Source organism: Aotus nancymaae, unplaced genomic scaffold (genome assembly GCF_030222135.1).
Source record: "Aotus nancymaae isolate 86718 unplaced genomic scaffold, 86718_ANA_hifiasm-v0.15.2.pri h1tg000067l, whole genome shotgun sequence".
NCBI lineage: Eukaryota > Metazoa > Chordata > Mammalia > Primates > Aotidae > Aotus > Aotus nancymaae.
The window spans coordinates 30,472,145-30,485,623 of NW_026988482.1; the positions used below are offsets into that span (position 1 = coordinate 30,472,145).

A 13,479-nucleotide genomic window follows, 5' to 3' on the forward strand; every position below is an offset into this window, starting at 1 on the left:
AAAGGCTCCTTAACCAAGTTTACGCCACTTAATTTTTCTATCTGTTTTTGGAGGGGCCTGACCAGCATCTTTACTGTTGCTATAGTTACTGTGGCCAATAAAATGCATGCAAAGAAACAGTTCCACTCAGGAGAGAGAAAAATGTCCAGTTTATGACTGAGACCTGAGAAACAAGATCGGCTCTTTCTCTTGTTTAACATTACCAAGTCTCAATCTTCTCATCTGTAAAATGATTTCAAAGATAGTAAGATCCTCATTAGTTTGTTGGGACAAATAAACAATTCACTGTATATACACAGCAACTTGGGCAACTACGATTGCTTTTTAATGGCTGCTTATATTGGAAAGAATTATGAAGCTGGGGGTAAGACTTGTCTTGGGATCAGTTGCGTGTATCTGCCATGGGTGTCAATGAAAAGTGTACAACAGACACATCACGTGTTTGCTGTAGATATAGGTGCACTGCCATGATGCCCCTTCAGAACCAAGACCCTCAGTCTCCAAATGCCAGGGATGTGCTTTCCCTGAGAGCTGCCTTATCTAAGATTACACCCTTCCCGTGGCATTGCCTACCTCCATTGACTCGATTAGGGTCAATGGCTATCCCAGCTCCAGAGCAACTGATAGGGCCTGCTAAGTCCTTTGCTGCAACTACATTACAGTCTGACTTTTCCCTGGGCCTAATTCTGTTTCCCTCCCTTCCTGAGAGCACCCTCAATAAACTTCTTGCATGTTCATCTCAGAGTCTCAGTTTCCCAGGGAACACAACCAAAGGCATTATCCTTGGCCTCCTTCATTGCTCAATAAAAAGCAGCTATCATTCTTTTGGTTGAATTTTCTAAGCAATCCACACTTGTTTTCCATTACAAGAGACTTCCTGACTCTCTTTGTGGATGACATCCTTTTACGGATAGAGAAAAGTGGCATAAATAAACTAATTTTTATGTATCATCTAAAGAGTCCTAAACTCTGTAGTCTGTTCTCACAGCATTTTCTCCATCATCAATTTACTATTTCTTTAGTTACTTTATTTTTAAAGACATAAGAGAGGCACAGGAAATGATAGAATATCCTTTTATAAAATATGCATAAAGCTTAGTTTATTCCCAATAAGTAACTAATTTTATGTCATTGTAGATGCTCAGTCTAATATCCAATGCTAAGGGGCACAGGCCTCAGCTATAGGCTTGAAGATTTTAACCATTCAAATCCTACTGAAGGTAGTCATGCCTTATGGAACCAGTGGGCTGCACAAATGGCACTTGGCAAGGATGCAGAAAGCCTGGGATCTGGTCTTCCCTCCGCCAATAATTCCCTCTAGGATCATAGGCAGGGCATTTGCCTTTACTGGGCCCTACTTCCTTCATCAGTAAAACAAGGAGCTTGTATTAAATGAAGTCTAAGAGTCTTTCTAGTAAGAAAAACTTACTAGTGCTTAAACCTTGTACGGCCTTTTCCAGGTAACATAAATAAGATGTAGAGGGAAAGTGTAATAGCAGAAAAGAAATTAAAAGTGTCATAAATTCAAGTTACCAACTTCCCAAATGTGTATTACAGGAGAGACGATTAAGTGAACAGGAACAGATTTAATAGTTGTATTTTCCTTTTGCAAGACTTCTATCTAAATCATTGCCTATGTCATTGATTGTCATTCCTTAATTTGGAGTGTTTGAATATATAGCTTGGCAATGCTTCGGACAAGTCATAAGTCAAAGTTAACATTTTTAGAAGTTAACCATGCCCAGGTCTCTGACTTGGGCAGTGATGTACTAAAATACCAGCATCTATTTGAGCTGTTGGAAAGAGGTTACTGATGTCAGCATGTCATGCACTGTGATTTGCAGGTGCCCTCCACCTCTGACTAACCTCTGGTAGTGATAACTCAGAGTAAACCTGAGGTAATTACCTTGGCCAAGGAAAGCTGGTTTAACTGGACTGCCCCTTTTGATGCATGTTGAACATGATTGCTCCCAGGGATTACACAAGTCTGGTGTGTGAGTTATTACATAAATTCTACCTTGGAAAAAGTAAGAAGGTGCGTTGTCAGAATTTTTTTCCTCTCTCTGTCCCTGTGCTTTCAATGTGTGGGTTCTTTAGCAATACTTTCACCGTATCTACTTTGAAAATGATACTGCACATGCTATGGAGTGAAATAGAACAGAAGAAGATATAAATGCTCACAAACACACACCTCAGAGGTCTCACTTCGCAGTGGCTTTTGAAGCATGATATCTGGTTCAGAATCTTTTGCCTGAGGAAGCATTTTTTTTTTTTTCAGTGTACGAAAGCTGAGGCCTAGTCTAATCTTCACAGGAAGAACTCTCAGGCTTTGGTACCTCCTTAAGGCTTTATCTTCAATGAGACCCACAACTGCAGACCAGTCACTGAATAACTGTCTGAGTCTCAGTTTCCTCATCTATAAAATGAAGATAGATAAACTGGTCCTACCAATCCTCAAGGCCAGAAATAGGATCCAGCATGAAGATCACCCCACGAAAGCATTTTGGAAAGCTTACATGGGCTGTTGTTTCATTATTGACTAAACTAATCATCAGCAGTGGTTTTAATAAACATGCAAAAATGGGGTCTCCAGTTTATAGTCCAAGTTTCACCTCAAAATAAGCCCAGAGACCAGAGTTAGGGGTAAACAGAGGCAAGGCCTACTTTACAAACCCAGCCCTCCTCTCTCCCTAGTACTGAGCATAGCATTTCTTTGAGGAAAGGATCCGTATCTGCTTCTAGTTCTCACTGGAGCTCACCAGAAGTTGAACACTAATTGATTTTCCCCTATTGATTTCTATTTCAGGGACCAAAAGGCACGAAATACGATAACATCTAAAAAACAATGTGAGCTTCCTTAGAAAGCCCCCTCAAAATAAATAAGAGATTACCATATCATTCAAGCAAGATTTATTTTTCAAACTCCCCCACCCCAAGGTTTGTCATTTCCAACTATACTCCCATAATAACAATGATTCCATTTGAGAGATATGTTGCGCTTCATTCGGCAGGATCTTCAGCCTTCCGCAAACAAACCTTCACTTTGCCAAGGACTGTCGAAGAGCCGCTAATGGAGTGAAACCTGAAAACCCTTCGGAAAAGAATAATGAACTCGACTCTGTCTTCAGGGGGTTATTTAGTAGGTAGATTAAGCAACACTTGATTAAGGGTAAACTTCTCTTTTCCATAGATATATATTGTGTTTGTATAGAAGGGCTATATGAAGTGGAGGATTAGGTCAGAAATCCCCAGGAAAAAGCAGAAGACGTTTCTTAGAAGAAATATGCAAGTTACTGCACATTTGGAAAAACAAGTCATACTTTATTGGGAGGAAAGAAGAAAAACTCCACATACAACAGTTTTATTTACATGATTTCACTTGGCTTCTTGGAGCATTTCTAACAAATGGTTAGCTCCCAAATACATTGCACAGGATGTCTTGTCACCCCTGACAGTCTATGAGTTACTACAAAGAGTAATGACTTCAGCTCAAGGCTACCAGAAACTGATTGTCAAATAAGATTTTCTGAGACTGCCTATAGGGACCTGCTACAACAAAAGTCGTTTTTTTTTGGCTCGTGGGGGATTATAGTGTGAAAGAAAAACAAATGTCAAAATAAATCCCCAAGGAAAGAAAGCACTTCTGTGCCGACCCTCAGTCCTACTCATCAACATTCCTTGTCCTCTGCAGACTAACAAATACTTGAGTATTTCTCTTCGTCTGAAACCATGAACAGAATCTGAAAAAATCAGGTAAGGGTCAGTTCACATTTCAACAATGTGATAGGATATATCCATAACTTAATGGAACTTTCCAATCTCTACCCATCAAGGCAGAAAACTGCAAAACAAATTAAAAAAAAAAAAATGCTTCACAGTGTTAAAAACAAATCATGAAGTTAATTCTAATGAAAATTTAAACAAATGTGGATTGTCTTTTAAACCTAGGCTAGGATGACCTTTCTCATCTTTTCCATATGTTGAAAATGATGGCTGAAATGGAGCCTCCCTAAATCACTCTACACCATGCCTTCCGAACAGCCATGAAAAACTAGGAACTAAATAAACTCATTTTGACAATGATGAATCTCTTAACTCTGCTGGTCAGGTTTCTTCTAATGGCAGTACTTAGGTAAGTGTACCATAACACATGAACATAGATCACAGTTAGAGTAACAATTTTAAGCCCAGGGAATTGAAAAAGAAATGAATTTTAACTTAGTGACTTGGAGAGATGAACATATAGATATGAAGCTTTAAAAAAAATGCTGCTTAAGATATACACATCCTTCTGCAAAGAAACAACTTAGCAAACCTTGGAAACTCCATAATGAACTATATGTTTTGCTGAAAGCTATGCATTTTTGAGGTTTATGTTGTTTGCTACACTTCCTCTGTTAGCTTATTCCAACTCTAATTGGAGGAACTAAGTAAAGGAAGTCCCCTTGGAAAAAAGATATTGGCTGCACAGGGTTGCACAAATTAAAAAATAAAATTGTCTTTCTGGCTTTTTTTAGAACTGTATTAAAAGGACAAGAATAAATGAGAACATTCATTTGCTTTTTAAAATGATCACACTTGGGTTTAACCATGGGCAGAGAAGAAACTTTACAGTTCCCTGGGAACCTATAATTTGGAAACGGAAGCACACAAGAACAGACTTTAGTTTTCAGGCAATAAATTGAAGAGAATTCTGCAGACATATAACAGAAAAGGAGCATAAAACATTGGCTTGTGCATTTTTTAGAAAGTTAGTTTATTAACTCGATAAGCTACACATGGAAAAATGCAGCCAAAATCTACAAGGATATCCACTGGGGTTTCAAATTGGCATATTTACTCAGTGAGAAATGGCTAGAGCTTAAAAAAAAAGTAGGGGGGAATCCTATTCTGGAAACGACAATTTAGTGTGAATCTCCGGAAAGACACCTTGCTGAAAAACCTCCATGTGGGCTCTGATGAGACACACAGAAGCCCCAAGCCCCAAGGTCAGACATAAATATCATGCTCCATAATCTGTGTTCTGGGGAAAAGCTCTAAAGAATTACACAAGAAAATCACGATCTTTCACATCCACCTTTCACACACAATTCAACATTAACTTGAAGAATGTTTTAATTTTCCTCCTTATTGCCCAAAATGTTTTTTAATGCTTTATTGGGAATTTTCATTTACTGGTGTGAGTTCTATATCTGTAATACTCATCAGTATAAAACAGTTGCAAAGAATTTGTAGGTTGATACTCCCAATGGTCACTGTCTTCTATGATTAAAAGCTCATTATCAGTCTCTCTGGGAGAAAACCCCAGTAACTGAAGTTCACATATGTCAGGTACTGTGCTAGGCTCTTTCATAAACGTTATTTTGTTTAACCCACCACAGGAGGCAAATATTGCAATCTCCATTTACAGATGAATAAAGTAAGGGTCAGAGAGATTCTCTGCCATACTCAAGGCCCTGAGCTAATAACAACAAGGGCCAGCATTTGAACACTGGCCAGTCCAATTCCATGGGTCTGTATCCTTCTCTTCCTGTTCTCCTTGTCAATGTTCCAAAAAATGATTTAAGAAGCTAAATCAAGAACACTCCCTATTCCTGTAGATGGTGGGTGATTTCTATGAGAAACAATAACTCAAGGTATCGTCAAACAAAATGAGGACTCAGGACAAATACTAAACTGCCACCTCTTTCCAACGGGTTAAGTTCAGCTAACTAGGGTGTACTCTTAGTCACTTTATTTATACCATGTAGACCCCACTGGGATCAGAGCACCAGGCTATGCAGCAGAGGCCACAAGCCAATGGACAACTCCTGTGCACGTGTGCTTTACAGGATCCCACAGTGTTTAAAAATTCAACTAACTTTCTAAAACACATAGATTTCACATACAAATTCCCATTTTATGGATTATCTTGGATAATCGTAAGTCCCACCACGCTAGGCCCACCTTTATAGCAATGTTCAACCAGAGCTTAGTGGCCACTACTTCCTTAGATGAGTAAGGGTTCTTGAGTTCCTTATAGTTCCCCACTACCCTAAATTATATCCATACACTAGGGCCACCCACAGCTGAAATTTTTCATTATGCATATGCTGTTTTTCTTATAATAGAGAAATACTTCTCCAGGGCTTGTCTCTTTTGATAGACTGAGTCATGGGCCTAAAATCTTCACCTCTCCTTGTACCTACTCCTGTACAACGTTGTCGTTGTGAGTAGAGTGTACTTTTCCAATCTGTGACTTGGCCATGTGCTTTGCTTTGGCCAATGCAAAGAGTGAAAATCACAATATCAGTTCAAGGCTAGGCCTTACGAGGCCTTGCATATGTTTGCTTATTCTCTTGTGCCTCAGCAACTGTCATTAGAAGAGTTTTCCCTGGGTTGCTAACACCTCTGCAGCCTGACCCTCAGAATGCACATGTGTAACAAAGCTGTCCCAGCCACCACCACAGACGTGCAGTAAGTAGAAGAAGTTTCCAGCCAAGCCCACCCTAGACCAGCTGGGCCAGTCAGTCAACCTGCAAATCTGTAAGAATAAACTATTGGTACTATAAAGCCACTGCATTTTGGGGTGATTTGTTGCACAGAACAACATTAGTATGGCAATTGCTAACTGACGCATCTCTACCAAAAATAAACAATAAAAAAACAGGCAGAAAGAACCAGACATCATTATTTTTCCTACACACAAGGTTGTTTCTTATGTTAAAAGCCTAAACCCTGAAGGCATTTGAGTTTGTAATTTCTTTCGGAAAACTATAAACTTAAGAAATAAAGAAGACTGGACTTGTAAAATGCTCCATACTATGCTATATATCTAGGTTTGACTGAGGTAATGCAGGTTTTGTCTATTGCCTTTTGTGTTCTGGTTTGACCAATAAAAAGCATAGTCACTCTATCTTCATTCAACTTTGCTTCCAGCTTTCATACCACCTAGCTGAATCTCTTGGTGCTCTTCTTTGAAGCCTAATCTACTAGCTATTATTGTAGGCAATACTCTACATTAGATTTTTCTGGATATAACACATATTGAGTTGGTTGAAATCATGAAGCCGGTGTATCCAACTGTTACCAAATGCTAGTGTGAAATAAATCAAAATTAGCAGGTGCCAATGCCACAATCACCAACCAGCCAAGCCAAATCCTGGTTGACTGACACTTAACAGGCTTAACAGGCTAACTTATAAACAGGAAATGCTCAAAACAACAGCAATATTAAAAAAATCAAGTGCCTCCAGAAAGTTTCATTTTCCGAAGCCAGTAGTTACTACATCTGAGCACATCTGCTTAATAATCCAGGAAAGTGGGAGGTTTACTCTCTATTAACTTTAACCAGAGACATTTTCATCAAAATTAATCGTGATTACTTTTTATTGCATTTCAAATGCTATCCTTTATTTGGGGTGGTCAGGAATGCAACTAAGCAATTCCAGACCATGCTATCTTTTATGAGTAGGGCTATGAGGTAGTTATCACGGCCCCTTATGAAAATATTGCTATACAAAAGTTCATGGGCCAAAACAAGACATTAATTTCCATAACTAAATGTGTCCTTAGAAAAGAAAAAATTACTACATATAGAAAAGACAAAAACTTTGATGCTTAATGCATATCAGATTAGAACTGTAGAAATACCTCTGCATATAGTAGACAAATCACTTTTAATGTTTCATTTGCCTTTTTCTTGTTATTATAACAACTGTTAGTCATGAACACTTATTTTGGGCATAGTCTGTGCCAAGTACAATTCTAAATTATTTATATGCCTTGACTCTTTAACTCCCACGACTACTCTGGAGCAGATGCAATTATTATTCTTGTTTTATAGAATAACACACCATAGCAAGGTGGGCCCTAGGGTCAGGTCCTCTTTTAAGTTCTGGGCCCACCTACTATTGTCTCACAATTCAGTGAACACTCCAAATCAAGCATCAGTGTGAAGGGGCTTCAGTGACACCAGAAAACATGTCTAGGACACAGAGAGAGAGAGAAAAAAACCCCGAATATTAACTAGTCTCCATGTGTGACGCTTTATGCAAGGTATTTCCCTGTATTTCCTACTCTGGAATAATTATTGATTTATCTTTTGGCCAATTAAAAAGATGAATTATGAGTACATATTGAAATTATCTAACTTCTCCTATCTCCAAGGAGGAAACCTAATATATAACAAGAGAAAAACACTAATTAATAACCAAAATTTAACATGAACTCCAGCCAGCTTGAACTGCTCTGTTTAAAGGCACACTGGAATAAATAAAGAAACTTCAAAGCAAATGCCCTGTTTTAGCTTGAATGTTTTATTAAGTACATTGGGAGCGCTCCTTCACCAAAAATAAAGAAGGTTAATGAGGAAAAAGTGGTGTTTCCAGTGAGTTGGTTTGTTTCAAAGATAGAGCTGTCCATTGAAAGATAACTATATTCACGGAGAAGACAGAATAATGATCTGTGTCTGAGCCTCACAGTCTTGAACAAAACAAAACTGGTTCTGTAAACTGTCTGGGATGAGCTGAATGTATCCTCACCCAAATACCTTCTGTGATAATACACACACATTCGCCTTCTTCTATTTCCAAAACAATTTAAATATAAATTGTAAAGGAAGACATTTCTACGTTTTAAGTTTCTTGCCAACTATATAAATGCAGCCCTTGCCTTTTTAAAGTGAGGTACAGGAACCAAAAGACTCTGCACTGTATTTCTAGGCTATACCATAATTGACTTTTAATTCTGAAAATGATGACCCACCCTGGGAAAGACCTACTGGGTTCCTTGGGTGTACACTGTTAGTCCTAGACCCAGGGCAAAGGCAAGTCCACCATTTTTGTGCGTATTTTCTGGCAACAATGGTAACATTTCTGAGCGAGTCCATCTCTAGTCATTTAGGGATTAAGAAGAGAAGCCTGTGCTTACCTGCAAATGCTGTGAGTTGTCAGCCATGCTATCTTCTCGCCTGCGGACTTCTTCTAATAACTGAGCATTCTTCTTCTTTTCCAACTGTTGATTGTGCTTGAGGTTGGCCACCTTCTTATTCTGATCTTTCATATGCCTGAGAAAAGTCAGCACAGCTTGGTTAAATTCAACCACCGGAAGATCATAAGTTATCACAAATAGACTCAGGAAGTACTAAGCATAGGATATCTGGATATGGGCTCAGGAAAAAGATACTTCTGAATAATCCACTCATTCAATTACAAATATGTATTGATCATCCACTTAATGCCAGGTGCCAGGATGGCACTCGGGCTGCAGTGGTGAATGAGACAGGTATAATCTTCATCCTCATGGAGCTTAGAGGCCAGTAGGCAAGATGGACAAGTACCAAGGAGACACAACTTAGGTTTCTTAATATTGAAGGAAACAAATAGCATGCTGTGAGAGACGGTGACGTGCGTGTGTGGACAGGTGGTGGAGTGGAAGTAGATGTCTTTATATGCTGTGGCCAAAGAAAGCCTCCCTAGCAAAGTGAGAGCTAACCAAGAGAAACACCAGTGGCGGAGCTCCCAGGCAGAGAGAACAATTTGTTTAATTCCCAAGGCAGGAAAGAAGAAACTGGAAGGCTGCAGTGAGGCTAATCCAGGGGAGGGTGAATGTGGGTGGAAGACGGGACTGCACAGGTAGGCAGGGCCAAGGCACATAGGGTCTCTGGTCCATAATAGGGCATTAATTTTCTTCTAAGTGGTTGCTGTTCTAATTATTATTATTATTCTTTTGGATCATGTTCTTTTTCTGAGATCATAATCCATTACTTTGATTTTAAAATAACAATTACGAGGCTCCAATCAAATACATTGTCATCACTTAGCTCAAACACAGTAACAGTTTGGCTAATCATAATGTTAAATAAGGCTCTGGGGCTTGGAGTAAAAGTTCTTAATGAATCTACAGGATGTCAAAGTGCAAAATCATAAAGTGATTGAGTGAGTAAAAGACTAAGGATAAAGAATGGGTTAAAGAAAACAACAATGGGAATTACAAGCTTAATGTGGACTATTGCACCAGAAGCATTTAGCAAAACATTCCACAGATTTAGGCAACCATGTCCACAGCAGCTATAATAAATCTAATCCAACACACGAGGAGGTAGGAGGGCCATACGGAGGGCTTGGGAGCAGTGACCACAAGAGAAGGGACAAGCAGCAGAATCATTTGGGGTCCTTTTGGATCCCTTTCCCCCACACCACAGCATTGCCATGTTAGCCACTGTTACTGAGCTCTGACTCAGTAACAAGTATACTGAGAATCATCGCTCTTCTGAAAATGTAAACAAGATGAGAACTAGATGATAAACAGCAAACGTGAAATTGAAGCAATTAAAATAAAACGAAAACTGCTCTCTGCAAGAAACTCTTATTTCTAGTCCTCATAAATTATGTACTCCCCTATTCGCTCCCATTCCAAGCAAATGAAGCACAAGAGCATTGTTTACTTAGTCAAATCATATTATCTAGCACTAACAGTATACTCCCTGCTAATAAAAATAGTTCGAGGGTGCAGTGGCTCATGCCTGTAGTCCCAGCTACTCAGGAGGCTGAGGCAGGAGGACTGCTTGAGCCCAGGAGTTAGAGTCCAGTCTGTGAAACATAGCGAGGCCTCATCTCTAAAACACACACACATACACTATATATATATATACACACACATACACACACATATATATGCATATATATATATTCTGAACACTTTGGTTTCTTATATTTACACTGAGGCCATGATTTAAATATTATTGGTAGCACTTAATAGGAGGATATAAAGTATGATAGAATAGCCATCTTCTTAATCTTTAAATTATATAATTTTTGTCTGATATTTCCCCATTTTTACCTGATACAGCAATGTATACACATGAAACCACCAAGTCAAACTGGCATACTAATCCACTTTGAGGAAATTATCTTGTGGTTACTATAAAGATGGTAAGAATGACCTCTTGCTTTCTAATTGAATGAGGAGACCATATTTCCAAAGCCCATGCTAACCCAGGGCAGGCACATTTTCCAGTTCCTTAGGAAGTAAGGGCAGAACTCAGTAACAGAATGTAATGGAGAGGTCAGTATGATTAGTGTGATTGTTTAATTAGTGGGCATTTTTATAAAGAAATAATTTTATTACTTTACACCGTTAAATAGAACCAACTGATATAAGTCCCCCTGCCCCAAGTACGGTGACAAATACAGATTATTATTACAAACATCTTTTGCATAGTGAAAGAACTCCCTCAAAGTTCTTGGAACAGTCTGAACACAGAGACCTTATTTTCAGGGATACTGCAACGTTATTCTCAATCTGAAACAAAAAAAGCAAATTCCAAACCCACATGTCCCTTAAAGCTTCCTGAATTAAGAATGAGTGGCTAAGAAAAATGGGGAACTGAAGTTCTGACATTGTGCTGGAGGCCTATCTCCAGCCATTCCTTCAAACACTCCCTTATTTAAGACCACCAGTGATTGAAAAAGGAAAGTTGGGTTTTGAATGGCCCTGCTTAGGATTTGAGCCAATTAAAGAGATGCAGAGCAAGGTGATGAGAATGATCATCTTGTCTTTGAACATTGAACTGTCAATAGCTACATATAAAGTGTACACACTCCCCTGAAGTAGTGCCATGGTTTTCAAAGGTATTTCTAGCAGTCGAAGGCTTTCTGCTACTTAATGCTTACTTGGAAGTCAAAAAGGAAAAGAAGAATTGCTCTGGCACAGGTAGGAAAGAAGTAAGGGGTGGACTGAACAGGTAAGCAGAGCCTCACTACCAGACAACTCCTCTCTCAAGTGCTTCTCAGGGAAGCCCTAAGGCTACCTGAAACACAGGTTAAAATGGCAATTTATGAGTGAGACAGGCAGAGGAGTCATGAAATTTAAAAATACTAGATCTCTAGGAGAAGAGAAAATGCCCCCACAGATGCTCAGTGAAAAAATGACCACAGTAATTTTTGCTAGCAACAACTATAGCATTTGTAAGAATAAAATCTATAAGTGACCTATCAGTCTCCACATCTTCCCCCACCTGCAGAAGTACACCCACACTGATTCAGTACAGCTTTCAAATGTCTCCAAAATCTAAAAGGTAAGACCCCTGGCTGTGAAGACTGCTATACCTTCTTGCTATCCTGCCCCAGAAGCAAGTGTCACCGTTTACCAAACTCCCAACCACTTGGCAAGGCTCTGGCAGAAACTGACCTGCTCTAAGATTTAAAAAAAAAAAGTTTCTTTGGGGTGAATTTTTTCTCCGGAAAAACCAGCATGAAAAATATATGCAAAATGCAAATTTTAAAAAGATAAAAACAATTATGGCAAAAGAAGTATTTGGAAAATATAGTGGTAAGTTTAGTTTTCAATGCTTAACTTAAATTTACTAGTTTCATAAAACAAGGCATGTCACTTTTCAAAATTCAGTCACCATCAAGGAATTTGCATTAAATTAAAAATTTCCAACAGATGTCAAGGTCAACAATGAGTACCATATTAAGAAAGCACGTCAGAGAGAATAGAATCCTGCCATTTTCACTAGAATAATCTGTCAAATTCTAAGAATAAAATGTTCTCTAACTTGCTGGTGAGAACGTGTCAGACTCTGAGACCTCTAGAATTACATAGCTAGGAGTGCAGGACAGGAGAATCATATGTTTGTCCGAATGCATGTGCCCAAATATTTGCAAAACAAGGAGAAAAATCAAAATTTCTTTAAAAATCTCAACAGAAACAAAAACATGCCACTTTTTTACCAATCCGCTCTTAAAAACCTTTAAAGATTGGTAATATTCATTGTTGGAAAGGATACAGGAATCTAGCTCTCATATTGGTCAGGAAAAGTGTAATTAACAAAAGTATTTCTGGAAATCAGTTTGGCAATTTCCACCAAAGCATACATTCCTTTTGCCCAAGCAAACCCTTCTTCAAGGAAAATAGCCTACAAAAGTGCCTGTACAAGTGCAAAAATATGTATGCATATATATACACAAACATTTCCATTATGACTGTAAAAGTAAAAATTTGAAAATTGCCTAATCATCCATCAGAAGGAAACTGAAGAAATTAAGTATATTCACAATATAAAATTAGGCTAGCTAAAAAGATTAAGGCAAAATGCAGTATGGACATGGATACCCTTCAGGATATATTGTTACTCAAAAAAGAAAGCAGGTAGCAGAAACACAAGTGTAAGACAAATAGTCTGATCTTATTTATGTTAAAATACAAATGCCTATTTGGATGTATACAGACACACATGCATGTAAATGGAAACTCCTGGAAACTCCACACCAGTCCATAAAAACAGTGGTCATAACGGAAGAAGGGAATAGGTTTGGGAGGAAATGAGATCTTCAATTTATACTGTATGGGTGTGTGTGTGAGTGTGTGTATGTGTGTGTGTAAGTGGAATATAAATACATACAAGAAGATGCATAAATATTAAGCATACAAGTCAAAGGTTTTTGACAAATCAAAATAAAGAGCATGCTATCACCCAGCCTCATGGCCTTCCCC

General features: G+C 38.5%; 1 protein-coding gene across 10 annotated transcripts in view; it reads right to left on the reverse strand.

The window, feature by feature from the left end:
* ERC2 (ELKS/RAB6-interacting/CAST family member 2) overlaps positions 1-13,479 on the reverse strand; it is a 958,416-nt gene that overhangs the window by 428,796 nt on the left and 516,141 nt on the right. For all 10 annotated transcript variants that reach the window (XR_010338994.1, XR_010338995.1, XM_064367213.1 and 7 more), the window contains one exon: positions 8,911-9,046. Coding sequence is in view for 8 of the 10 variants with exons in the window: in XM_064367213.1 (XP_064223283.1) it covers positions 8,911-9,046 (136 nt within the window). In the remaining 2 variants the exon portion in view is untranslated. The remainder of the gene's footprint in view (positions 1-8,910; positions 9,047-13,479) is intronic.